At 45.0% G+C, this 26,883-nt stretch overlaps 2 protein-coding genes across 2 annotated transcripts in view; both read left to right on the forward strand.

Annotated features, from left to right (window-relative positions):
* Nucleotides 1-23,613, forward strand: part of LOC102912661 (H-2 class II histocompatibility antigen, A-F alpha chain) — an 83,289-nt gene extending 59,676 nt beyond the window's left edge. The window contains exon 5 of the mRNA XM_015990498.3: nt 23,340-23,613. The gene's annotated coding sequence lies outside the window, so the exon portion shown is untranslated. The remainder of the gene's footprint in view (nt 1-23,339) is intronic.
* Nucleotides 16,741-23,613, forward strand: LOC102913696 (H-2 class II histocompatibility antigen, A-R alpha chain-like). The gene is made up of 5 exons (XM_006997389.4): nt 16,741-16,895; nt 21,820-22,068; nt 22,477-22,758; nt 23,002-23,176; nt 23,340-23,613. The coding sequence occupies exons 1-4, from the start codon at nt 16,814-16,816 to the stop codon at nt 23,154-23,156; spliced, it is 768 nt and encodes a 255-aa protein (XP_006997451.1). The 5' UTR covers nt 16,741-16,813; the 3' UTR covers nt 23,157-23,176; nt 23,340-23,613.
* Nucleotides 23,614-26,883: the final 3,270 nt, after the last annotated feature.

The following is a 26,883-nucleotide window of genomic DNA, read 5'->3' on the forward strand; positions in this document are numbered from 1 at the left end:
TTGATTTTATTCATTAGACAGCTACTTAAGCAGACACCAGACATTATAACAACTGTGGACACTGTGCTGTCCTCACAGCTGTCTGCACAGACTTCTCCCTTAGGGACCTGGAGGAAACAGCCCACTCAGCAACAGCAGTGCAAATATCCATTCTCTAAGACAGGATCATGCAGGACATGGGGAAGGTAGAGGGAAGTCAAGGCAGACTCATTCAGTTGTCTCGTGTGAGGAGTGAATGTGGTCATATAAAAGACTGGCCCACAGCAAGGTCAGGTGCGTGGAGCAGATCATTAAAATGTGTTCCACTGAAACCAGACTGCCTGGATGCTGACTGTGGTCTCATTATTCACTCATGTGACCTCACACAGGTTCTTTAGCTCTTCTGCACCAGCTTCCTCAACTGTAAATGTGAACAGTGATTGTCACAATCCCTCCTCACTCGAGGAGTGAGTATTTGTAAGTACACAGCAAGGTACTTGGCAAGAGGTGTGCTTCCCACAATAAAAGTAGAAAAACTTCTTAGAAGAAGAGAGACACTGTAGATACCGCTGTGGCTGCAGGACCTGGTAACGCACCTGCCCACATGTCTGACTCCAAAGGATCCTTGTGGGTTTGGGAACAGGGTCCCAGTTCTAAGAGCACAGAACAGAAAGAAGCCAGGTTTGATTTGGGTTTTGTTTTTAATGCTGAGTGGAGTAGAGGACTGGACTAGAAGTCATTTCTTCCTTCCCTCTGCAGCCCTCTAGACTCCTTGGGTGTCATGGAGGCTTAGTTGTCCCTCCTGTCCCCAGCTCTCTTCTCACTCCTAGCAAACCATGAAATCTTGTTTGCCTCAGAAGCTGTGAGAATCAGCTGCTCACAATGGGTCTAAGCCATTCCTTTTCACTGGTTAGAGCCGAGACCAGGAACAGCACACGGGTGACTCTGAGTCAGTCTCATCCCGTTAGACTGTCTCCTAGATTTCCTCACAGGGAAGCACACTGAGGCAGTGACCCTGAAAACTCATTTACTTCTACCATATCTAATGTAGACCACCCTGAGATTAAGGTCAATGACCTGATAGTGACTTAGAGAGGAATGTGCCCCCCAATCCTATTACTGATCCCACTGTTTCCCTTTGAAAACTTTGTAGACACAGAGCAGGACACTCTGAAAGGCAGGAGCCTGTAGGAGGGGACTTCCTACAGCTGTTTTCCTTCCCCAAAACTCTAACATTTAAACACCACACTTATCACGAAAGCTGAAATAAAGACATCAACGGCAAAGAAGCTTTACAGATGGTGGTTTCTGATCCAACCAATGAGAAGGGAGTGTGAGGCAGCATCACTGGTCTCCAGCAGACTAAGTCACCAAGACTGCCAGCAAGAAGAACAGAGGAGCAATTAGGGGAAGAAGCATAGAATAAGTGATAGGTGAGATTATTTGAAATTATAAACATGTGGGATCCTATAGTAAAGGGAAGATGCGTCATATTCAGAGATTTAAAGAAACAATCAAAATCCCCAGAATATTTTTGAAAGTTTTAAGATTGATGTTCTATTATTTTTATTTATGTCTATGTCTGTGTGTCTGCATGAGTCAATGTCACATGTGTGCTGATGCTCATGGAGACGAGAGGAGGACTCCCTTCTCCAGCTGCTTCCTGTGTCCTTCATGTCTTCACCACAGAGTCCTTGTGATCAGTTTATATAGTTAGCTAGCTACTTAGTCATCTGTGAGCTGGTGCCCAGTGTCCACACTGAACACATTTCAGATGGTTTGCACCTCATCCATCAAAAATCCCAACCCTGTTTTCAGATCCATCCTCTTCCTGACATCATCAGTCAGCACAGTCTTCCCACTTCACCCTCCCTGGCACGATCTGTAAATCCCTCTGCAGCCACTGGAGTGCTGGGTTCTCTCTGGCCCCATTGATCCTCACCTCCGGTTCTTATCTGAAGTCAAGGCTTTCCATGGACTCAGAGGAAGCGATGGAGAGCCTGGCAACCCTGCCCTCCTCAGTCTCCGGCGCACTCCTGGTCTTGAAGCACCACCCCCTACTGGCTTGCTATGTGTGCCCCTGGGCACTCATGTCTTGTTGAATTGTTTTTGTTTTTTAAGTTTTCCCTATTGTGTGAAGAGCTATCCTATCACTCTTCAGGTCCCTGGGATGAACACCTGACAGAAGCAAGGTGGAAAGACTAATTTCTGCTTTCCTTTAGGAGGGGCTCAGGTGATCATGGCGGGCGAGATGATGGTGCCATTTATGGCAGCTTCCTCTATAGCGACTTCAGCTTCCTGTGCAGCTTCTTCACGTCTTGACAGATCAGGAAGTGGACAGGAACCCGAAGTGGATGCAACCTTCAAGATGTCACCTTCAAGGTGACATCCCCAGCAACCCACTCTGCTCAGTAGGCCACTGTCCCTAAAGTTCTGCAGCCTCTCAAAACAGCGCCCCCAGCTGGTGACCAAATGTCCAAACATGTGCTCCTGTGGGGGACATTTCACATTGGAACCTGGACAGCTGTGATCCATCTTTGGCTAACTTTTATGTGAGATAGGGTATTGATTCAATTGTTGTGCACAGCTACTCAGTTATTCCAGCACCAACTCTTCTCCACTGCACACTTTTGTCAAAGAATGGTTGATTAAATACTTAATATTTGTGTGTCTCTCGCACACATATATGAAAGAACCAAGTAGATGCTTTAACAGGCTGCTCAGTCTTCTCTCAGAGATCAGGCCTCAATTCAGTTTCCTGAGACTGAGCAAGCAGTCTCTGGGAGGGCCGTGAACAAAAGACACAGTCCTTGCAGTAGCTCCCTTTCTGCCTGTACTCCGACTGCTCAAAGTTCAGCCAGATGTTTACTGTCTGTGATCCCTCACCAACTTAGAGCTATGTGAGTGAGTCAAGGACAGAGCCTAGACCACTGAGCCAGCCCCCACAGTCAGTACGTGCTTGGCCAGCCAGTCCCCATGGCGGCTCAAGGACAAAGCCTGGGACTTGTGCTGGACTGCCCCCAAAGTGATAATTGTAACCACCAACCAGTAAATTCAAAGGTTACATACCCTTACCCAGTTAAAAGAGAACACAGATAAAATATAAACCAATCCGAGTTGCACCCGTGCAAACCCCCCCCCCAACCGCCCTGAAGAGCTTGTGGTTTTTGCCTTTAAAAAGCTAGCCCCACAAAGAAAGAGCAACTCCTCCCTGCCTCATTGTATTGGGTGTAGGAATGAGTTCCCTGTCTAGACTTGTATCTACAGAATAAACCTTGCTGTTGCATTCTAGACATCCAAGGTCTTCGGTGGTCTCTTTGGGGTCACAATCTGGGCATAACAATATACACATATATATTTACATTCATACCACATTGTCTTGATGTAACTTGTATAAAAAGTCTCATAAATCGGGTGTCCTAATCCTCCATCCTTTATTTTTTCCAAATTGTTCTTTCTATTCCATCTTTTGCATTTCCCATGTAAATTTATCAATTTCTTCAATAAAATCACATAGATTTATACTGAAACTATGTCCAGTCCATACATAAATTAAGAGAGAATTAATCATCAACATCACTGGCTCTTCTCCATGAACATGGTTCATCTTTCCAATATTTTACTACTCTGTGATTTTCTTCAGCTCTGTTTCATAGTTTTCAGTATATGGGTTGCCTATACTGTTTATCAAATTTATCCTTAAATAAGTGGTATTCCGAATAAAAATCTTTGATGCACTATTAGTAAAAATTATACATTTTAATTTTTGAATTTATTATGGATACATGGATATTAAGTTGACAACCATTGTTGAGTTTGTGTCCTGAAGCATTTCCTTTACATTTTTTCTTTTGTATGTGGACTCTATGAAGACTTCATATAGGAGACTGACAAGCAGTGGCCAGCTGACCAAATCTAGTCGGTGCCTGTTTTTGAGGTGTATGAGCTTTGATACTTTTATCTGGATGTGTCTGGACTGGTTATTGAATGTCTACATAAAAACCTCGACCTTGTTTCTTAAACCACATGAAGATTTTCTTAGACTGTTATACATGTATATAATTATTCACAATATATAATTATGTCCCTTCTCTTGTTCTTGATATTATTGTGTTTTTCTTTCTTCCTGGTTGGTCTTGATAGAGTCTAGGGGTCTCAAGATGATAGAGCCTAAGGGTCTGGATCAGGTTTGTTTTCTCTGCCAGTTAAAGAACTAAAAAGTAGGAAAACTCTGAAACTCAACAGGTAGCAGCAGAAATTTCAAGCAGTACAGGCAGGATCAGTTAAAGGAAGGCATTTACGGTGGAGAGAAAACACACACACACACACACACAGCAGACACTTGAACAGGACTCTGCACAGCAAACCCAGTCTCTTATCCAGGGTTGGGGTTCAGAGCTCTGGAGAGTTTCCCTGCCCTTCTTCAGGTTTGACAGTTTGAAGACAGGTGGTTGACTTGTCCACGACTGTTGTGTGACATGTCCTGATCCAGCCTTGAACCTCGTGAGCCACTCCATCCTCAGGGTGCCTCCTGGTGGAGACAAAAGTTCAAATCAGGAGGCTGAGGAAGGAAGACACTGGCCATCATGGAAGTCACCACCTTTATTACCTAACCTTGGCCCCTCCCTATCTGTCTGTCTGCCAGGGAGTCTGTCTAACTCCTGGTCTATCATTCTCACTGGAGATCACAAGTGTTAGTGACTTCCTAAATGGTCATGGTTTTGTTCCACTGATTGTCTCTGATTTCCACACCCTAGCCTTGTGCTCTGGTTCTTGTTATCCCTTTTCTTCTGATCCTTTGGGTGAAAGCTTTTATTTCGTGTTCTTATTTCTTAAAGAAAACCTTAGCCAGCTGACCTGAGCCCTTCTTCACTTCTGGCCTGTGGGGCAAACTCACTATTGATTGAAACACTGTGTCATGTTGCAGTTTGTTTTATTCATTACAAAATATTGTTTTGTTTTTCAAGACAGGGTTTCTCTGTGCAGCCCTGGCTGTCCTGGAGCTCACTCTCTGTAGACTAAGCTGGCCTCAAACTCAGACATCTGCCTACCTCTGCCTCCTGAGTGCTGAGATTAAACGCATGTGCCACAACCTTTAAATTCCTGTCCTGATTTCTCCTCTGCCTGAGATTTCATTCAAAAGAAGCCCAGTTTTTCACTTACAAATATATGATGACATGTTTTGCATTAACTTCTAATTTGAATTTCATTTTTGTCAGCAAATAAATGCCCCAGCTTGTTTTCTGTTGCTGTGATAAAACTCTGACCAAAACCAACTCAGGAAGAAAAGGGTTTATTTCACATCCCAGGCTATAGTTCATCATGAAGGGAGTCAGAGAAGGAACTCAAGGCAGGAACCTGGAGGGAAGACCTGAAGTAGAGACCATGGAGGAACACTGCTTGCTGGCTTGTTCCTCATGGCTTGCTCAGCCTGCTTTCTTATAGAACCCAGGACCACATGCCCAGCATAGGCTGGACCCTTCTGTACCAATCATTAATGAAGAAAACACCCTCACAGACTACCTGCCCCCAGGCCACTCTGATGGAGTCAATTCCTCAACCGTGTGTCCCTCTCCCCAGGTGACTCCAGTTCATATCAAGTTGACAAGAAACTAACCCACACAGTAAATCATAGTAAAGCTTCCTGTGATTTGAATCCTTACAGATCCTTAGATATCCCCTCAAAAAACCATTTGACATAATTCAGGGTCCATGTATAAAATTACCCAATAAAACAGGAGTGTATAGTATGTATAATGTAGGAAGGGCTCTTACTTTCATTAAAATTCATACCTGTTGTTTAATTTTTGAACTATGTGCATATATCCTGTTAATTTTAAATGATAAAATATTACATTTGCTAATCAAGAATACATTTGACAAAGAATTACAAAAACTCAATCTGGAAACGGAGTCACTGAGTGACAGCTCAGAGGCGGATATTTTTTATCATTTGTTTGTTTTTATATATTTATTTATTATTTCACATGTATGAATGTTAGGCTGCATGTATGTCTGTGCACCATGTGTGTGCCTGGTGCCTGAGCAGCCCAGAGGGTGTCAGATCTCCTGGCACTGGAGTTACAGATGTCTGTGGCCACCATGTGGAGCTGGGAATGAACACAGGTTCTCTGCAAGAACAAGTGCCCTTAACCATCTGTTCAGCCCTTTCTCAAGCTTCGGTTTTAAATGTGTAACTTTGTCTTCTCGGAGCTCAGTGCAGTCACACTAAAGTGTACTCAAGCTCCTCCGTCTCATGCTTCTTTCCTTCTGCAGCATCCAAACCCACCTCTCAGGCAGCTTAGTCCACTGGAACCCTGATGGAGCAGTCAGTGAGATGAGCGCCCGGCCACACCCTTGGGACAGGAATGCTGGCCTTCCCCGGTCCAGACCTGTGAGTCAGGGAAGGGACCTCAGCTGCTTGCCCTGACTGTCAGAAGCACACTGTGGCCACCTGCTGGTGTGTGGTCCACTTCACACTCAAAGCTGTAGCTGTTCTGGGAATGTCATGAGGCAATGTATTTTGTCACAGTTTGACATGAAAACAAAGACCAAATAGGACTTGAGTCTCTGACTGTGTGGCAGTGAGAATTCTGAAGTTAGGAAAACATTTTAGTGATCTCTGTCCTCCCCGTCTGCCTCCCACAGCTTCTGCTCAGGGTCCTCTCTCCACCTTGTCTCCACCTTGTCCCTTCTGTCTCCCCTTGAAATTATGAAATCTACTAAACACCACAAATTTTGTTCTCTCTCTCTCTCTCTTTCTCTCTCTCTCTCTCTCTCTCTCTCTCTCTCTCTCTCTCTCTCTCTCTCTCTCTCTCTCTCTCTCTCCAAGCTGTAAATATGGCTCAGTGGTAGAGTGCTTGCCTAGCATGCACAACTCTGGAATTTTATTCCTGTGCTGGCTAATTTTGTGTTAACCTGACACAGGCTGCAATCATCTGAGATGAGGGAACCTCAATTGAGAAAATGCCTCCATCAGATCTGGCTGTAGGGCATTTTCTTAATTGATGTGATTGACGTGAGAAGGCCCAGGTGTGGGGCCATCCCTGGATTGATGGTCCTGAGTTCTATAAGAAAGCAGGCTGAGGAAGCCATGATGAGCAAGCTAGTAAGCAGCACCCTCCATGGTCAGCTCTTGCCTCCAGGTTAACATGGAAGGCTTTCTTAGCTCAAGGTCGCCCTCTAGTGTGACCGCAGTGCAGTGCTGCTTCATTAACGATGTGGGAAAAGTCGATGTCCTCTGACTCTATGATTCTTGTTTCTGGAAATGATTAATTTGGCCCACTATCTTCCTTTTTCTCTTTAAAACCATGATTCTCGGAGTTTCCACCATTGAATTCATTAATTCACTCCCTAGATTAATGCTTCTCAAGACAGTCAGTCTCCTCCGGTTTCCCCCCGCCCCCATTTTTCCCTCTTCAGACCCCACAGCAACCCCGGAATACAGCGCAGCTGTGTGGAAGGCGCAGACTTGTTTACATAATGAACCCGGTCAGAACGGAAGGTTATAGTTTTGGGGGACAGTTTCTCACTATGCAGCTCTTCTGTACTGGAACTCTCACTGTGTAGACCAGGCTGGCCTCGAACTCACAGAAATCCACCTGTATTTGCCTCCCGGGTGCTGGGATTAAAGCTGTGCGCCACCACAACGGGCTGGAAGGTTATTTTTGCAAGGATAATTTTCTCTCTGCCCGTTGCCCCCAGGCCCCTCCCGTGTCTTCTCCAGGTTCTATCGTGCATCCAGGCAGTTTGCTGGGGTTAAGGATGTCGACATGTGGGTACGTTAAGTCGAACATCTTCGTATTTCTTCCACTTACACAGTCCCTAACAGTCCACATTCCTGGTCTGCTTCAGAACATAAACCCTGGGAGTGCAGTGGAATTGATCACAAAGGTGAATAACATGTCAAAGTGAAGGGTGGGCACTTCACCATTGTCGGGACTTGAATGCCGCCGATCAAGAGCTAAGGTCACCTCTGCCACCTTTAGTCCCTAGAGAGGCTCCTTCACCTCTGTATCTGACGGTATCAGTTAAGTTCCTTGTTGCTGTGACAAAACCCTTGAGAGCTGGTTTATCTCACAGTCTGAGGGGACAGTCCTTCGTGGTGGTAAAGTTATAACAGCAGGACCTTGAGGTAGCAGCTCACACTCATCCACAGTCAGGCAGCAAAGAGAGATGAATACTTGAGTTTTCTCCTTTTTGTGTATTCTGGGCCCCCAGACCATGGAAAGTGCTGCCCAGGTGCTGCCCACGTTTAGGATGGGTCGTCCAGCCTCACTTAACCTGATCTAGAAACTCTCTCAGAGATGTGCCCAGAGGTGTTTCTCCAGGTGCTCTTCTCTGTAGGTGTCCCTGACATGTCTGTGTCTCCTGAATCCTGGTGACCCTGGGCGTCCCAACATCCCCTCCCCTGTCTACTCCTCTCTTCATCAATCAGCTTGGTCTCCTGACCTGGGTTCTACTCAGGGCTAATCTGGATCATCCCTCACTTTCTTTTCTAGTTTCTTTTCTGTGGCTGTGATTTTAAAAAACACCCCAATAAAATGCAGCTTTGGGAGAGGAGGTTGGTTTTAGCTCATAATTCCAGGTTACAGTCCATCACAAGAGGGAAGCCAAGGTCAGAACTTGAAGCATCATCCAAAGCAGAGAGAACAAATGTGTGTGTGTGTGTGTGTGTGTGTGTGTGTGTGTGTGTGTGTGTGTCTACTTGTGCTCAGCTCACTCTCTGTGTTCACACAGTGCAGGATCTCTTGCCTAGGGAATGGTGACACCCACAGTGGACTGGGCTTTCCCACATCATTTAACACACAAGCAAGACAAGACCCCACGGATGTGCGCACAGGTCAAGGTGATCTTCACAGTCCTTCACTGAGCCTCTCTGTGCAGGTGACTCTAGGCTGTGTCAGGGTGACAAAACTGTCACGCTTCTAACCCATAATTTTAACTTTTAATGAACACAAGAGGGCATTTTCGTTATCTACAATAAGTTAGTTTTTCTATGTATATGTAACAACCTTACATATCGATGAGCTATTATGTGATAATAAGACATGTACAAAATGTGTAATGATCGGTCAGATAATAGTGTTTCATTCCCATTTCCTTAAAAACATGAGGCTCTAACTTAAAAAAAAAAAAAAAGGAAAAACAAGAACTGAATTGCAGTTTGTCCCAATTTTTTTAAGTAAATTTGAACTCTGCAGCATACTCCAGGTAAATAAAGGGCTTTGATGTTTTTCAATAAATATCACACGGTGGTATGCATATGTATATTCAGGAAAATGTAAAAGCTGACAAAGGGGGATTAAACACATCATCTGTCTTAGTCAGTGTTCAGTTGCTGTGAAGAGACATCATGACCACAGGAACTCTATTATATCATTATATTCTACATATATCTATTATTATTATATTTACATGCATAGTCTGCAGGGTTAAGGTCGGGGAGAAAGGTGAAAAACTGACTTAATTTCTTCTTCCATCGCCACCTAGCGGCTGAGTTCAGCATTGCATCCTTAGAACGGCACCGTGGGATTCAGGTCCAAGTTTTTGAACATTTTCTGGTTTTGTCAATTTTTGTTTGTCTGTTTTAGGTTGATTTTAATTTGGTTTTATTTTGTCACTTTATTTGTATCACTGGGTGTGGAACCATGAACTTCATGCTGACAGCACAGTCCTTGACTAGGGCAGGAAGATCCAAAGATCAAGGCCAAACAAGGGCTGAAAAATGAGCTCAAGGCCACTGAGGTCGACTTAGTGAGACCCTGCTTTTAAATTTAAATCAAGTAAAATGGCCGAGAGGGCAGGGATGTAGCTCAGGGTGGAAGTGCGGCAGTCACAGGGTCCCTGGCTTCACTCTCAGCACTGAGAAGAAAAATGCAGGAAATCATACTGACACCATGAGGTTGTTTTGTCAACTAATTCCAGAAGTTAAATATTTAGGTGTAGGTCTAACAGAGAACCCACTATTGAAGAAAACTACACACTAAATAAGTCACAGGGACTGAAGACATGGCTCAGGGGTTAAGAGCACTGGCTGCTCTTCCAGGGGACCCAGGTTCAGTTCCAGCATCCACAAGGTGGATCACAACTGTAACTCCAGTTCCAGGGCATTGGTGCCCTCTTCTGGTCTCTACAGGCACTGCACCCACATGCAGGCAAAATGCTCATACACAAAATAAAGTGAATAAATCTAATCAATAAATGAAATGGCAAATGAATGAAGAAGCATGCTGATTGTGAGCTGGAAGAATTAGCACAGTAAAGACGGGGACAGTCTTCAAACTCGTCACCGTCTCTGCAAACATAGACTGAGGGCAAGGGATTCAAACAGCTAAAACTATCTTGAAAAAGAATAAAGAGTTTGAAATTCACTTGCCCAATTTTAAGACTTATACAGCTACAGAAATGAAGATGTGTCACACTGGCCAAGGAATAGGATAAAAATCCAGATACAGGCCAGTGCAGTGTGCACAAATAAATGTTTAGCATTTTGTTTATTATATCCTGTGTGTGCGTATGTACATGTGTGTTTAGGTGTTCATATGTGTGCATGTTGTACATGTGTGTAGGGGTGGATGTGTGTATGTGTGTATATATGTGGGGGGTATGTAGGGATGCATGTATGTGTACACGAGTATGTGTAGGAGTGCATGTGTGTATGTGTGTGTGTGCACATGTATGCATGTGTATGTGTAGGAGTGTATATGTGCACAAGCATGTGTGTATGTATGTGTATGTGTGTGTGTGTGTGTGTGTATGTATGTATGTATGTGTATGTAGTGTGTGCATGCCACTGTGCTGTGTCAGAGGTCAGAAGACCACTTGTGGGAGTCAGTTCTCTCCTTCCACTGTGTGGGTCCCTGGGATCAAATCAAGCCATCTTGCAGCTCCTAAATAATTTTTGACAAAAATGTAAAATGTTCTAGAGAAGGTTGTAGCACGAATCTTAAAAGTTCTTATCAATAAAATCAAACCTGGAGCCATGTATTGGGGTGAACACTGGAAGATCAGAGAAGCAGAACAAGCCACAGCTAACCTCACCTCAACAATTCCTGAGCTGATCCTGTTTCCTCAGACTGGGAGCCTCTGAGTCCTCATCCAAATGAATCTCAGCTACTCACAGCCTGAAAGATTAACCAGCTCTAGTTCCTGGTCCTCACGCCTTACATACCTTTCTGCTTTCTGCCATCACTTCCTGGGATTAAAGGCGTGAGTCACCGTGCCTGGCTGTTTCCAGTGTGGCTTTGAACTCACAGAGATCCAGAGGGATCTCTACCTCCCAAGAGATAGGATTAAAGGCGTATGAGTGCCACCATATTCTGGCCTCTATGTCTAGTGGCTGTTCTGTTCTCTGACCCCAGATAAGTTTAGGGTGAACAATATTTTGGGGAACACAATATCACCACAGAAGGTAGAATTTTCAACAAGTGGTACTGAAGGAATTAAACACCTGTAGGTAAAAGGACCATGCCTGATGGCACATGCTGGTAAACTTAACACATGAGAGGTGGAAACAGGAGAGTCAGGAGTTCAAGACCAACTTCAGCTTCACAGTGATATTGAGGCCAGCCTGGGCTATGTGAGATTCTGTCAAAAAAAAAACAACTACAGGCAAAAAGCTTTACATTTTATATTTAAAAACTTAGATGGTTATAGACTACAGCAGAAAATATAAAATCATAAGACTTTTAGAGGAAAAATCTTCAGGCAGGAATATCCAAAGAATGAAAATTGTGGAGAATAGAATCAAAACTAAACCAGGAAGGAGTTGGAAAGAAGAACTGAAGTGAAGCTGGGCATCGCCGAGTTTCTTTTGGACTCTGTGGCAGAACACAGGAGGCACAGAGGCACATGGTCCTCAGAAAAGGCAGGGAAAACAGTTTTACATTAAAAATAAGCACTAGAAAATGGCTCAGGCTTTATCTACTTCAAGCAGTTGATGTTCTTTACTGGCAATGTGGAACAAATGTTCAGACCATTTAAGACAGAATAATATCCCTTCAGACAATGAAAATGCACCAGAAAAAAATCTCCCACCAACTAAACTACAATTTATTTCAAAACAAGCTAAGAGTCATTAAGAAAGTCTCTACATGCCCAAGATCAAGCCATCCAAAATTCCAGCATGGGAGGAACTCCTAAAGTCCTACCCTTAGCTGAGGAGCTGCTGCAGTAGCTGATGACTTCTGGGGAGGGATAGTCCATGGTCTTTGAGGATGCAGCCAGATTCATTGTCCCATGAGATTGTAGACACTTAAAGCCTGCTTTGTTTATTTAAATCCAGCCATGTGTTCCCTCTTGTGCCGAGTCAAGGCTTGGGTCTGGCTTCCTTAAGCTCCGACCACGTGCATTGGCTTTACAGGCAGGGCCCTGTTCGGCAGGGCAGGTCTGAGTTGTTTGTAGCACCAGCTTTATGCAAGCAGGATTTAAGCAAGCAGCTCACAGTTAGTCCAGCCTGAGGCCAAGCAGACCTAGGCCCGGGCTAGAAAGCCAACCGCTCGGACTAGGGGGCTGCTGCTCGGACTAGGAAGCCGACCACCTGGCCTGCCGCCCTTGAGGGAAAGCAGACCTGCTGCCAAGCCAAGCGGTTTTTAATGGATTCTTGTCACGTTGGGCACCAGATGTAGATGTAACCAACAGTCTTATTAAATAAGAAACACAGAACCAATGTAAAAGAGAAAGCCGAGAGGTCAGAGCTCAGAGCTAAAATCTCACCCTTCCTCCTGCGGTGTCCCAGCTTCCCGAAAGAGAGCTATATTCTGTCTGTCCGTCTTTTTATAGTATTTTGTTCTGCCTTCTCATTGGTTGTAAACCCAAACATGTGACTGTCTCGTCACTGTCTGTATGTACAGCCCCCCAGGTCTTAAAGGCATATGTTTCCAATGCTGGCTGTATCCCTGAACACACAGAGATCTATGGGATTAAAGGCGTGTGCCACCACCGCCACACTCTTGCTATGGCTCTAAAAGCTTTGACCCCCGGGTAACTTTATTTATTAACATACAACCAAAATCACATTTCAGTACAATTAGAATACCACCACAATATGGTTTTCTAGATACATATAAAAATCATATCTGTGGGGTCAGGTAGGAGTGATACTGTCTAGGGGAATGATTGGAAATAGCAGAGGAGGAAAATGGGAATGGTGGAGGAACATGTCAAGGTGCCTGACACATTTGTATTAAAGTGTGTTTGCATAACCTAATACCATGTACAAGGACTGTGCTCCGATAACAATTTATTTTAAAAGGGATGAGGGGGCTGCAGAGATGGCTCAGGGGTTAAGAGCACTGACTGTTCTTGCAGAGATCCTGAGTTCAGTTCCCAGCACCCTCGGTGGGTGTCTCACAATTGCCTGTAACTCCAGATCCAGGGGGTCCAATGTCTCTTCTGGACTTCACGGGTATCCACATGCACACACTTATCCAAATACAGAGACACACAAATACACATAATTAAAAATAAAAACAATAGTTAAAACAGAGAAATATGCTTCATGAACTTCACACAGAGTTCACTGTGGACTTAGCACACCTGATACTATCCCAATTTACATTATAGAATAAGCATGTCTGCTCTGAGATTTCTAATAGAAGGAATCATTGTAGAAGTAACTGTCTTATTAAATAAGAAACACAGAGCCAATGCAAAGATGAAAGCCCAAGAGGTCAGAGCTAAGAGCCTTACCTTTCACTGCTGCAGCTGTCCTCTTCAGCCAAGAGAGCTACTTCCTGTTTGTTTGTCTTTATATAGACTTTCTGTTCTGCCTTCTCATTGGTTGTAAACCCAACCACATGACCTCTAGTCACTGCCTGTCTGTACAGACCTCCAGGTCTTCTATGGTTGGTATTGAGACTAAAGGCGTGTGTCTCCAATGCTGGCTGTGTCCCTGAACACACAGAGATCTACCTAGCTCTGCCTACCAAGTGCTGGGATTAAAGGCGTGTGCCGCCGCCGCCGCCGCCGCCGCCGCCGCCGCCGCCGCCGCCGCTGCCGCCACCACCACGCTCTTGCTATGGCTCTAATAGCTCTGACCCCCGAGCAACTTTATTTATTAACATACAATGAAAATCACATTTCAGTACAAATAAAAATACCACCATAAATCATAGAGTATATATTCTCTTTAAAAGATTTACTTACTGTTTTTATTTATGTTCATGTGTGTGCCTATGTGAGTTTATGTGCACCACACACATTAAGGTGCTGAGAGTGGCCGCAGGGTGCCCTGAAACTAGAGTTCCAGGCAGCTGTGGCCCCCATGTGGATACTGGGAAGGGCCCAGGTCCTCTGTAGCAGCAGTCAGTGCTCTTAGCCACTGAGCCATGTCTCTGACCTCATGGAATGTCTTCATGGGCCTGGCTTTTCTTTGTTTTGTTTGTGCTCATCTTTGCTTTTATTCTTTTTTACATTGATTTATTTTTATTTATTTTTACATTTATTTATTTGTATGTGTGTGCCTGGTTTTCTCCATGAGCACATGTGTGTGCTGTGCCCTCAGAGGTCAGAAGAGGGCATCAGATCCCCTGCAGCTGGAGTCCCAGGTGTTTGTGAGCTGACTTGTGGGTGCTGGGATCTGAATTCCCAGCATCAGTAAGAGCAGCCAGTGTTCTTCTTTAAGGCTGAGCCGTCTCTCCACCCCTCATCTCTGCTTTGGATTTCTGTCTGTGGTTTTTCCTGTTTATTGCTGAGTGGAGCTCCTCAGTAAGAACTTAACCACAGTTTGCTCCTCCCTCTTTTCTCCACAGGGTGCTCTCCTATGGAGCTACAAGCAAGTTGTGCAGGGGACTGCAGGGATGCAGCTTTCATGAGTTATTCCCCATGCTGGGGTGGTGTGTGTGTGTGTGTGTGTGTGTGTGTGTGTGTGTGTGTGTGTGTGTAGCTAGCTGCCTCTGGGTCACCATGTGCCTGTAAGCAACTCCTCTCCTGTGATCCTGTCAGGAATTCTGACAAAGTAGCAGCTTCACCAAGCTTGACTTGGGTGGAGTCATCTCATTAGTGTGCTGTCTGTGTCCTGTTGGGTCCCGAATTTGTTCAGGTCTCTGCAGGAAGTTACAGAAACATCTAGTAAGGTCTGTTAACACCTCTAGGCAAAAATCAGCCAAGAAACAAAAGAGAAAACTCATCAGCGAGAATCCCAGGGCCTCTCTGGGTATCGGCCTATTGGAACTAAGGAAGTAAAGCCTGTGAGGATATATACTAGGAAAACTGTTTAAAGAAATTTGCTTACACGGATGTGGGAATGAACTAGCATGTCCGAGGACCCCTGGGCAGGTGGTCTTCAGCAGGGCGGAGGCCACAGTGACTCTCCCTGCTCAGTCAAGTCTCAGTTCTCACTCTTCCCAGCTCTGGCCAACTCAGCCCATGATTGTCCAGGGTCATCTCTCATACTTAGCATCAACTGATTACAGAATTAATCACACCCACGAAATACCTTCACAGTCACCTGGATGGGTGAACAACAGAGCACTGTATCCCAGACACTCAAAACTGGTCCCTACATTATAAAAAGGGAATTTTCCCTCATTCTATCACCAGGTGGGGCAAATAGGAAAACTCTGTGATTACCTTAATAAATTAATAAAATTTACCTTAATACATTTGCCCAGAAGGAGCCAAGTCCACGGTGAGGCTAAAGCTGAAGCAGCACATAGTTCACTGCACCCAGGCAGGCGCTGGGGTGCCCTGTCTCACCCCTCCACAGTCTCCGCCTCTGTGAAGACCAGGGCTCACACACTGTAATGAGGACAGAATAGCTGGTCCTGACTGATCAGGAACTTGTGGCCTCCACAGAAAGCAGAAAACTCAGTCTCTATGAAGAACAGAACCCCTAATGGTTGCCTTGATTTTAATCCTCAATCCCTCACATTTGTCTGAAATATTCACATAAAAGAATAACAAATGTGGAAAACCCAGTAGTTTGGGGAAGAAAGACTTTCCTAAGTTATAAAAATTCTGTTCATTGTTTGACTGAACATTCTTACATTAAAAAATATTTTAAGAGTAATTGAGCTAGCCAGAACTTTCTTTTGTGTGTTCACTTCCCCTAAACATCCTTTAGACATAGTCAGTGCATCAACACACAGAGCACAAAGATTACTCAAAAGAAGGGAGGGGAGGAATCTGGATAAAACACCACGAAGTCCTGATGGCAGCTGTGGGTCCCCAAGCCTCTTGGTTCCAACCTGAAACACCAGGGATTCTGATCTGGAGCAAAGAGCCTCCCCACTCGGGTTTACACAGTAGAAAGATCAAAGACACTGACTGGCCACCATCTGTGGGGACCCTTGGTTAGGTGGTCAGCTCACAATCTGGAGTGTTCTGTACACACTATGAAAAGAAATAAAGAAAAGAAAAAACAGCTAACTCATGTATGTGAGCCTGAGAAAGTGGCTGGGTGTAGGGGTTGGGGAAGCCCCAGGAAAGGAATAAATTCAGGGGAGACTTCCTGGACCATACAGCCCAGAAAACTCTAAAGAACATCATTATTATAGAAGAGCTCACCTGTCCATGAGGCTTTTCAGAAATTCCCTCCTCTCTTGCCAGCTGCACACACATGCACACAAGAAAGAGTCTGGCGTGGAACCTCCTCCTTCCCAGGGCGTTCCCTCAGCTCCTCTCTGAGCAGAGGCTGCAGCAGGTCAGGGAGTTCCCCTGGCCTCTTCCAGGCCTCTCAGTACAAACTCTGCACCTGGCAACTGTGACGTCATCACGAAGGAATTTTCTGATTGGGTCTGGCGGGTTTGGGTTGGTGTCAGACCTCCTTGGCTGGATCCTCACACTCTCTTGAGGACTCAGAGCAGCAGCTGTGAGACCACCAGGGAAGAGGATGACGCCCAGCAGAGCTCTGGTTCTGGGGATCCTCGCCCTGACCGTGCTCAGCCCCTGCGGAGGTGACGACGACATTAAGGGTGAGTTGTATGGCTGAGGGACGCCTGGAGCCGGAAAATGGGAATGGAGAGAAGAGGGAGACGCAAATCGGCTGAGATACGAATTCTCAGTATTGGGCGGTCTAAGAACTCTGTGACCCCGTCTTCAGGAGGCTCTGGTTGGCGAGCTGTGCTCACCAAGCCATGATTCTAACAGTGGGTCCGGTGAGGGAAGTGTGGAGGGATCTTGGGGGTGTTTCCACAAAAGGATGATTTTTCATTTTTAAAATCCACGAACTTTTACTCTCAAATTTCCCTAAGAGTGTCTGAAGCCCTTCGCACCAGTCTCCTGCAGTGTATCCTAGGGAAAACAGTTCCGTGAATCATGTACACGAATGTACGGAAAAAACTTCCTCGTGTTTGGAGTTTGTATTCGTCACCCTAGGAACTGGCCCTGGTGGGAAGTGAGAGAAGGGGCCACCATTTTACAGGACAGTCCTCCTCATGAGTCACCTCACAAGTGACCAAGGCAAACACATATGTACATGTACTTTAAAAATAGTGAAAACCAGGCTGGGCCTGGCAGTGCATGCTGGGAACTCAGTGCTTAGGTGCCAAAGCAGGAGGATCGTGAGTTCAAGGACAGCCTGGGCTACAGGCTGAGGACTTTAGTCCTTAATTCATTAGTAAATGCCTTTAAATGTTAATTTTTCTTCCTTGTTTCCATTCCAGATATAGTTTTATATTTTTGTAACAAAGAAAGGAATATAGGCTGTCTATTTTATTACCCCATCTACTGACTTTCTATAACAGCAACACAGGAGAACACAAGACACAGGAGCCTGTGGTCCCTCAGCCTGTGCTGCCCCTCCTCTCTCCACACTCCCTGTGTACATTCCTTGCCCTCTCTCAGGATCCCTCCCTAAATCTGAGCCATTTTACAGATATTAATAGTAGCTTTGTAAAGTGTTGGTTGAAAAGTCAGATGTTTGAAACAGGAAGTGAAGGATGGAGTGACCTGTGACCCATGGCTGCTCTCACCCCGGTTCTGTGGGGAGGTGGACGTCCACCTGCTTCTCCAGGGACCTTGGCTCTTTTGCCCCCAGTTCATTTCTTCAGTGTCACACGAGAGTGCCCCAACCAGGTGTGAGCAGACACAGGGGGCACCGTTCCGAGGAACCACAGACCTGGGGGCTGTGTGAAAATATCCCCATTTCTTTCGAGTTTAGAAGAAAAAAAGTGAAGTTTCAAGATCTAAGAAAATGTTTTGATTTTTAATTCAGCCTATATTACATGTGTCTTATATATAAAATATGACTTTCAATACTTCATCAAGGAAGGGCCCCAAAGCTAAATGCTTGGGGTGCACAGGTCTTAATGAAGCCTGGCTCATTACAGAACCTGACTTTCATATGGTTCTGCCACCTGTGTGTCATTCCCAATTCATTCATGGTCCATAACTAGCAATGATACTTCAATGCTCCCCTTTGTAAAGCTCAACTAAGATGTGAGTGCTGAAATATATAAACACCGCTGCCTGCCCCTAGGAGGTATCCTGTCCCTAGTAAATGTCCTTCCCCTGGGAAATGTGTAGACCAGTGGTGGACACAGGCCAAGGTCAGGAAGCAGAAAGGCCATTGCTGAGGAGTGTGGACCCAGCTGAAGCCAAAACTGTAACAGCAGGAGACATTGCAGTGTGACTCAGCAGCACTTGTGGCCCAGGACAAGCACATGCTGGAGCAAACTCTGTGTACATCCATATTTGGAAAAGAAGTCAAGAAGATTTATTAATAATGAATAAGAAAACTTTGAGGGGGAGATGTGGTGTGTGTGTGTGTGTGTGTGTGTGTGTGTGTGTGTGTGTGTGTGTGTGTCAGGGCACAGGGCTGATAAGACCAACCAAAATGGCCATACTGGAAAGTAAAGAGCCAAAGAAGCAGTCAAATGTGGATAGAGAGAAAGAGGGCTGGGGGTCATATTGTGGTTGGAAGCCTATTAATTAAAATTGAGCAGAAACCTCCAGAGTAGAGATTTCAGCACATCGAAAAACAATAACAACCTTGGTTCAATGAGAAAAAGAGACCCCTGCAGACAGCAGGACATGAGAGGATGAGTATTAGTAAAATGGTCGCAAAACATGAGTTTTGCAACTCTGTGGGTTTGATGTCCCAGGTTTGGCACCAAAAATGTTAGTAAACTGGTTGCAAAAACTCTGGGTTTGGTGTCCTGACTACCTGGGGAGTCAGGCAACACCTTGAGCTGCTTAGGACAGCTCTGATGGCTGAACTGCTAGAAGACAGTTCAGCCCTGGAGGGTGAGGTATCCTGGACACCTTGAGCTGCTCAGAACAACAGCTCTGCCCTGGAGGTGTCTCGGACACCTGGAGCTGTTTAGTACAGCTCTGATGGCTGGAACTGCTAAGAAGCAGCCCAACCCTGGAAGGGAAATTTTTCTGACTTCTTGGGAAAGTCAGGCCTGGAACTGCTTCAGCAGGGAAGGGTATCCTGACTCTTCTGAAAAGTCAAGGTATACCTGGTGTGATGGGGGATGGTCTCCCCCCAGGACACAGCAATTCTGTTCCTCTCCTGGAGAGCCTCTGCAGCTGAGCTTTGCTCAGCCCCCACTTAATGGGGCTTCCTAGCAGAGCTCTGCTTCTCTGGCCTAAGATGTTGCTTCTTTTGCTTCACTCTGCAAAAGGGGAAACCCCTGCAGAAATGTAGCAATCTCCTTTGGCTCCAAAGAAAAGCATTACTTTTCAGCTGTGTCCACTGAGATCATCTCAGCAAAGATCTTCTCCTTGCTCTGCTCTTTCAGCTCTCTTGTGTTGTCCACTGAGGGACGTCTCAGCAAGGATCTTCTCTATGCCAGTGAATGAAGATCTTCACACCCAAAACTCTTTTGAGAAAGAGATTTTATTTGGGAAGGAGGAATCCAGGAGAGTAGCTGCCTCTACCAGGGTAGAGAGAACAGCCTTTTTTTCTGACTAGGCAGGGAGGTTTACACAGGAAGTCTTGGGGGTGGAGTCAACCCCGGGCCCAGGGTTGTACTATCCTGCTCTGGTTTCACAAGTCAGTTGGCCAGGGGCAGAGATGGCTCTGATCTGACTAAGCCAAACTGTATTTCTTTCTACCCTGATCTGAGCCATCTTTCCCTAGTTCTGGGCTCCAGGGTCAGGGTGGGTTTCTTTAGCCAGCCCCTTTTCCCTACAATGAGGTCCCTGCAGACAGCAGAGCCATGAGAGGATGATGCAGTTAATTTTGACTGGCAGTTGCTTGTGCAGAATACCATACTATAACTTGCCCACAGCCACTCACAGCACATTTCATGTACTCTGTCATCTACCAACCCACCTCTCCTAGCATTCACCAATCATGGTGAGTGCAGACCAGTGACTCCTTACACAGCACCATGTCTGACATTTGCTGAAACTTAATAAATGAAGATTGAAGAAAAGATAAAAAACTAAATACTAAAATCTATGCCTTAACAATAATGTCTATTTAGCATCTTTTGGGTGAAATTGCCTGCGTGGCAGCCATTCACTATGGCATCTCACACATGCTCACTGTAACCAACCGTCTTTTTAAAATAGAAACACAGAACCAATGCAAAAGAGAAAGCCGAGAGGTCAGAGGTCAGAGCTCAGAGCTAAAATCTTAACTCCTGCAGTGTTCCTAGCTTCCCTGAAAGAGAGCTACTTCCTGTGTGTCTGCCTTTAAATAGTCTTTCTGTTCTGCCTTCTCATTGGTTGTAAACCCAAACACATGACTGCCTGTAAGTACCGCCCTCCAGGTCTTAAAGGCATATGTCTACAATGCTGGCTGTATCCCTGAACACACAGAGATCTACCTAGCTCTTCTACCAAGTGATGGGATTAAAGGCATGTGCCACCACTGCTACACTCTTGCTATGGCTCTAATAGCTCTGACCCCCAGGCAACTTTATTTATTAACATACAATGAAAATCACATTTCAGTACAAATAAAATACCACCATACCTTAACAATAATGTCTATTTAGCATCTTTTGGGTGGAATTGCCTGCTTGGCAGCCATTCACTATGGCATCTCACACATGCTCACTGTTGGGGAAAAAGCTTTATTTAATTCACCATGAATCTGCAAGTGAATGTCAGTGCTGATTTGGAAAAAAATTAAGAGGTAAGGATTGACAGAAGCATAGAATCCAATAAAGTCTCTATTTATTTTATTCCAGAAGAAATCAGAAAACTGTCCTGTGGACCCTCATGTTCAACAATGCAGGAACTTTAGACACAATAGTTTTTATATATTTTGTAATGATGTTCTCTTTAGGATCTATAGAATTCTATATATTTTTCCTTTTGTTAAAAAAATGAGAAGGGATCTCTGTGAGGAAAATGTTCTTTTTAGAAGGGAAATGAAATATCAAATAGATGTGTTATTAACTGATGAAAGATCAATGAGACACAAAACATAAGAAGCAAACAGACAGACTGACTCTTTGGAAGGACATTTTCCTCTTTGTTCAGTTGTGAGCTACTTGGCTTAGGTCATCATATACCAGACACTGATGGAGTCAGGACAGCAGAAATTACACACATGACATTCCACCATTGTGTGGCATGTGTCATAGAGGAAAAGACATGACTGTAACCAACACTGAGAGGGTTCGGGGAGCAGATGATGAAAATGTGCCAAAAAATGAAGTTCATGGGTTTTTTTGTTTGTTTGTTTTTGTTTTGTTTTTTGTTTTTGTTTTTGGAGACAGGGTTTCTCTGTGTAGCTTTGCGCCTTTTCCTAGAACTCACTTAGTAGCCCAGGCTGGCCTCGAACTCACAGAGATCTGCCTGGCTCTGCCTCCCGAGTGCTGGATTAAAGGTGTGCGCCACCACTGCCTGGCTAGTTCATGGTATTTTTAAAGTATTTTCTATCATTTTGTTTAATAACATTATTTTTTCTTTCCGTTTTCCATCTCAATTCACCAGCTGACCATGTAGGCTCCTATGGTATAAATGTCTATCAGTCTTATGGACCCAATGGCCAGTACACACATGAATTTGATGGTGATGAGGAGTTCTATGTGGACTTGGGTAAGAAGGAGACAGTCTGGAGGATTCCTGAGTTTGCCCAACTGTTGAGCTTTGACCCACAACATGGACTGCAAAATATAGCTATAATGAAGCACAGCTTGGATATCCTGTTCAAGAGGTCCAATTATACCCTAGCTACCAATGGTAGGTGCTCAGCCCCCTGCTCCTCTCTCCCTTCCCTGGTAGGAACATGATATACTGCTCTACAAAATCCTTTCTAAGGAGCACCCAGATCTCCTCATCGCTGAACCTTCATCCTCTCTCTTCTTACACACCACATATTCCATGTAATATGAAGCTCTTTGTCCCCATAATGCACTCCTTGAAACTTTTGAAGAGGCCCCAACAGATACCCTAACACCCTAGAGAGAAGGGCACAGGGATAAAGTAGATGCAATACACATTAGCTCCAAGCAGAAGGGACGCTCAGGTTCTTGGGTGATCAATTATGCATGTGGCATTGTCAAGGGGGCTTCCACACCAGACAGTGCAGAACATCGAGGAGAGAAACTCCCATCAGCCACTCACATCTAGGCTGTTCCCTTTTCACAGAGGTTCCCGAGGTGACTGTGTTCCCCAAGTCCCCTGTGCTGCTGGGTCAGCCCAACACCCTCATCTGCTTCGTGGACAAGATCTTTCCTCCTGTGATCAACATCACGTGGCTAAAAAACAGCAAGTCAGTCACAGAAGGTATCTATGAGACCAGCTTTCTCACCAACCGTGACTATTCCTTCCACAAGATGGCTTACCTCACCTTCATCCCTTCTGACGATGACGTCTATGACTGCAAGGTGGAGCACTGGGGCCTGGAGGAGCCCGTGCTGAAACACTGGGGTATGTGTGAGTTCTACCCACCTCTGCACTTCCTTGAACATGTCATCTCTAGAACAGCCTGTCTTCTGGCGCTGGTGGCCAAACTCATCTCCACTCTTATAGAGTTTCTAGCGGTAGACTTCATGTTCTCCCATAAGCCCAGCCCCAAAGTCTGTGTGGATTGATTTCCATCCTCACACAGGCCCTCTTACATACACATACATGAACACACTCCCTCCTGACTCAGACACTTCACTTTCCCAGAACCCGAGGTTCCAGCCCCCATGTCAGAGCTGACGGAGACTGTGGTCTGCGCCCTGGGGTTGTCCGTGGGCATCGTGGGCATCGTGGTGGGCACCGTCTTCATCATTCAAGGCCTGCGATCAGGCGGCCCCTCCAGACACCCAGGGCCCTTGTGAGCCACACCCTGGGAAGGAAGGTAAGGGTTTGTGTTTGTGGGAGCCAAAGCCACCAGACAGGGAGAGCAAGGGGAGGGGATGCTGATGAAAACATGGTTGGAGCATTATTGGAGGATTGTGCACTGGTGTGATCACACTCAGGAGGCTCTGGAACACACCCCTCTCCTATCTGTTTTGTTGCAGGTGTGTGGCCCTCTCCAGGGCAGAAGTGGTGTGCTGGATGACCTGACACAGGGTGTTTTGGGGGGGAAATATTGATCATGTCTTCCCCAAGTGTCCTCCATCTCCCTTTTCTCTTGGACCTGAGGCTGTCCCCCTCACAGCTCACAGACCCTCAGAATTCTCCCTGACCTGAGTTTTGGTTTTGGGCATCTTTCACATCATATCTGCTGTAGCATCTCTCAGTGACCCTGATTCAGTAGCTCCACAAAACCAATAAATTACCTTTTATAAGTCATTTACTGGTTTTTGTTTTGTTTGTTTTTCTTGTCTTTCATCTTGAAGCTTACTGTGCCCAGTGACACAGTCTTGCATAATATTAGCGGGACCAGCCTTAATATTATACATCCCAGGGGCTCAGGAGAGAGAACTACAAATGGCAAGGACTATTTTTGGGAAATAGAATCTCAGCACACAGAGCTCTTAGTCCAGTCATTTATTCTTCCAAATCTTCTTCTCCATCCTCCTGTGCCCTGGGAGTTCCGGTATAGATACACTTATAAGCAGTGATCCCTTGGCAGTGCAAAGCCAGGCTTCCAGGGTCAAATGGAGGGGTGATAAGAATCACATAGAGGGGCAGTAATTGTTAATTATCATTTGCAACCCCAAAGGGAAGTGACTAATGGGGAAATGAATTAACTAAAGGCTAAATTCAGGTAATATCTAAGAAGAGGGATCTTATGTGCTCAACTATAATCTTAAGTGTGAATGGTAGAAAATGTTAAGAATCTATAAGTTGCTAGGTCAATGGGAGAAAATAAAACTGCCTTCTTTTTTTTCCTGTGGCTCCTATCTGTCCAAGCTATCTGCCATTTTTTTCTGCAGGGTGGGGGAAAGTGTGCTCAGTTTCTAGGCAACCTGTGTACAGCTAGATGTCTCTGGTGATAGTTAAAGGGAGATCTGGAACTAGAGGTAAGATTTGGGAAAGGAGGTAATTAAGCTTAATTGGCACATCCACCAGGCCTTCTCAAACAGGTAGTCTGGATGCTTAAGTCTGTTCTTAGAGAGTACAGAGGTATCTCTGATAAGGTACTTTCCTCCATCTGGGGATGGACCTGGCCAGATGCTGCCAATTATGATAATTAAGGGAGGCTTGAACTGGGGTTCTGGCTGAGCATAGCTGTCAGCACAGAAGGTTATCTAAGTATTCCTAGAAGTGGTTAGGTAAGGAGTTAGAGGTCTATAAACTTAGTAAGGCTGTAAGAAAGGAGGGTCCGAGCTAAATTGTGTAAAGCTATTACTTAACATCCACCTGACCTAGGCGGTGTCTCCATGTGGAATTTACCTTAAATCAGGAGACTAGCATGTGGTGTTCTGGACTGTTATTTCCATTAGTCCTTGAAAGTGGCTAAGGGAAATATCTGATTCCAGTGCTGAAGGGGGAGAAACAGATGGGCTGGAGGGAAGGAAGCCTTTCCTGAGGCTGTTCTCCAAATACCTTGAATGTGTATGTCCAGAGAGTGATCAGTCCACACTGTTAGCCCTTCTTAGGGAAAAGTCAATTGGGAAAACTATGAAGGCACACATGATTTTCATAACAAATACAGCTGATATATAACAAGCCAAGCAACACCAAAAGCTCCTTGGGATTTGGCTTCCTCTGAAGGAATTCCTTGATCCCTCCAGGTAGTGGCTTTGCCATAACCAGCTGAGTTCTTATGATATATTCCTGCAGCCCGCAGCAACACAGGAACAACCAAATACAGCCTTAGGATGCTTGAGAATCTTACCCATTGTTGAACTTTCTTCTTTTTGTTCCCAGCCCTGACCACTGTCATCTGTCCCCAGTCAGGCACCAGGGAGGTAGGGTGTGAAATCTGCCTCTGGTGTACACTTGCTGTAAGAAAATGCCAAGGCACAGGGCGAACACCAGTAATCCCAGAACTCCAGAGACGGTGCAGAAGAATCCTCAGAAGTCTAAGACCAACCTGATCTACACAAGGCAAGCAAGAGCTATATAGGAAGGTCCTGTCTAATACATACATACATACAAACATACATACATACATACATACATATATATATATATGGCTATGACTGTATTTTAGACTTTCATAAAATATACAGATGAGTATTAAAATAATACATAGTATAGAAAGCTTTATGTTTGTGAAGGTGACAAGGTGAATTTCCTTTGTTCTCGCAATAAAAAGATAAGAATTCCCAAGGCAGGAAAGGAGATGGAGGCCAGTTACAAGAGCATCAGAAAGGACAATAGTGTAAATACTTGAAGTAGAGAAAATATGTGGGTATAGTAGAGGAAAGAGGAACCACAGGCTTTTAGCAGCCAGACAGAGGTGTGGGTGCCTCACCTCCTAAGTGAAGCTGGAACAGATGCCATATAGATTTTGTGCACCACAAAAGGCTGCTGAAGACAGTGGGGTGAATGTAACTATAGGATGCCTTTAGGCAGATTAGCCCAAGTGGGGCTCACAGAATCCCCTGTACATATCCCTCTGTCCTGGGAGTAACTGAACACCTCACCCCAGCCCTATGCCCCTCATTCCTCCTGGTGAAAGAGACATGGGTCTGTGAGATGAAACTCCAGGAGAGCAGACACAGTTTAGAATCTGTGGCAGCACCTATGGGTGCTGCATCCTCCTCTGGACACACTGTCCCCAAAGTCCCCCAGGGAAATTTTTTCCAGAGGAACTGAGCCAACAGATGTGTATCCCAGACTCTCCTGGGTGTGTCCAAGACTCACTTTTGAGAGTTATGTCACCTGACTTGAAAGTTTGTGTCACTGAAGTCATTTAAAATATCTTACCTTTGTCTCCCCCTTCCCTTTCCCATCCCCCCACAACTGCTGGCTGCATGATTAGCACTAGGAAGACAATGAAGGTTGTTATAAAACCTGAGAGCATTTCTGTCCATGTCAACTGCACTGGTAAGCTTAGAAACACAAAATGCTAGCACAGAAGATACACAGAACAGCTTAGTGCAAAGAAACCTACACCCACAGGCAGGACTCAATACATTATAGCTAATACATTAAACTTCACATCAGTTATCTAATATTTCATAGTCTTATCCCATCTACAATTTGGGAATTATTATAGTTTCTTTACAATTATTGATAAGCATCTCAATATTCCATATTTATATCCATTATTACATTATCTAAAGGAATGGACTGTGCTATAAAATGAAAGCAGACGGCATATCTGAAGGGGAGGAAGGAGACAAGTGAGGGAGAGGGATGTAGAATATAGTGGAGGGAAACAAAAGCATGATCCATCTGATGTGTGTGAGAGAGACTGTCACGGTGTCATTATTCATAGGCTAAAATTAATTTGAATCTTCAGATATGTTTCTTTTGGAATACCCACAGAGGTCAGGAAATTAGTTTGTGACCATGGAGGAGTTCCCAAAATGGGGGAGATAATGTAGTGGGATAAAGTGAGGAGGAGAATAGTGGGATAGGGAGGGCTAAATTTGGTGAGGGCATGTGGGGAAGGATAAATAATACTAAAGGCCTTTCAAAAAAGTCCTATGGAAATCTACTACT

The sequence above is a fragment of the Peromyscus maniculatus genome, chromosome 21 (assembly GCF_049852395.1).
Source record: "Peromyscus maniculatus bairdii isolate BWxNUB_F1_BW_parent chromosome 21, HU_Pman_BW_mat_3.1, whole genome shotgun sequence".
NCBI classification, from domain to species: domain Eukaryota; kingdom Metazoa; phylum Chordata; class Mammalia; order Rodentia; family Cricetidae; genus Peromyscus; species Peromyscus maniculatus.

Coding starts and splice junctions, on each gene's coding strand:
- LOC102913696 (XM_006997389.4), top strand. CDS start 16,814: ATGACGCCCAGCAGAGCTCTGGTTCTGGGGATCCTCGCCCTGACCGTG. Junction 16,896..21,819: donor AGGTGACGACGACATTAAGG/GTGAGTTGTATG, acceptor TCAATTCACCAG/CTGACCATGTAGGCTCCTAT. Junction 22,759..23,001: donor GCCCGTGCTGAAACACTGGG/GTATGTGTGAGT, acceptor TCACTTTCCCAG/AACCCGAGGTTCCAGCCCCC.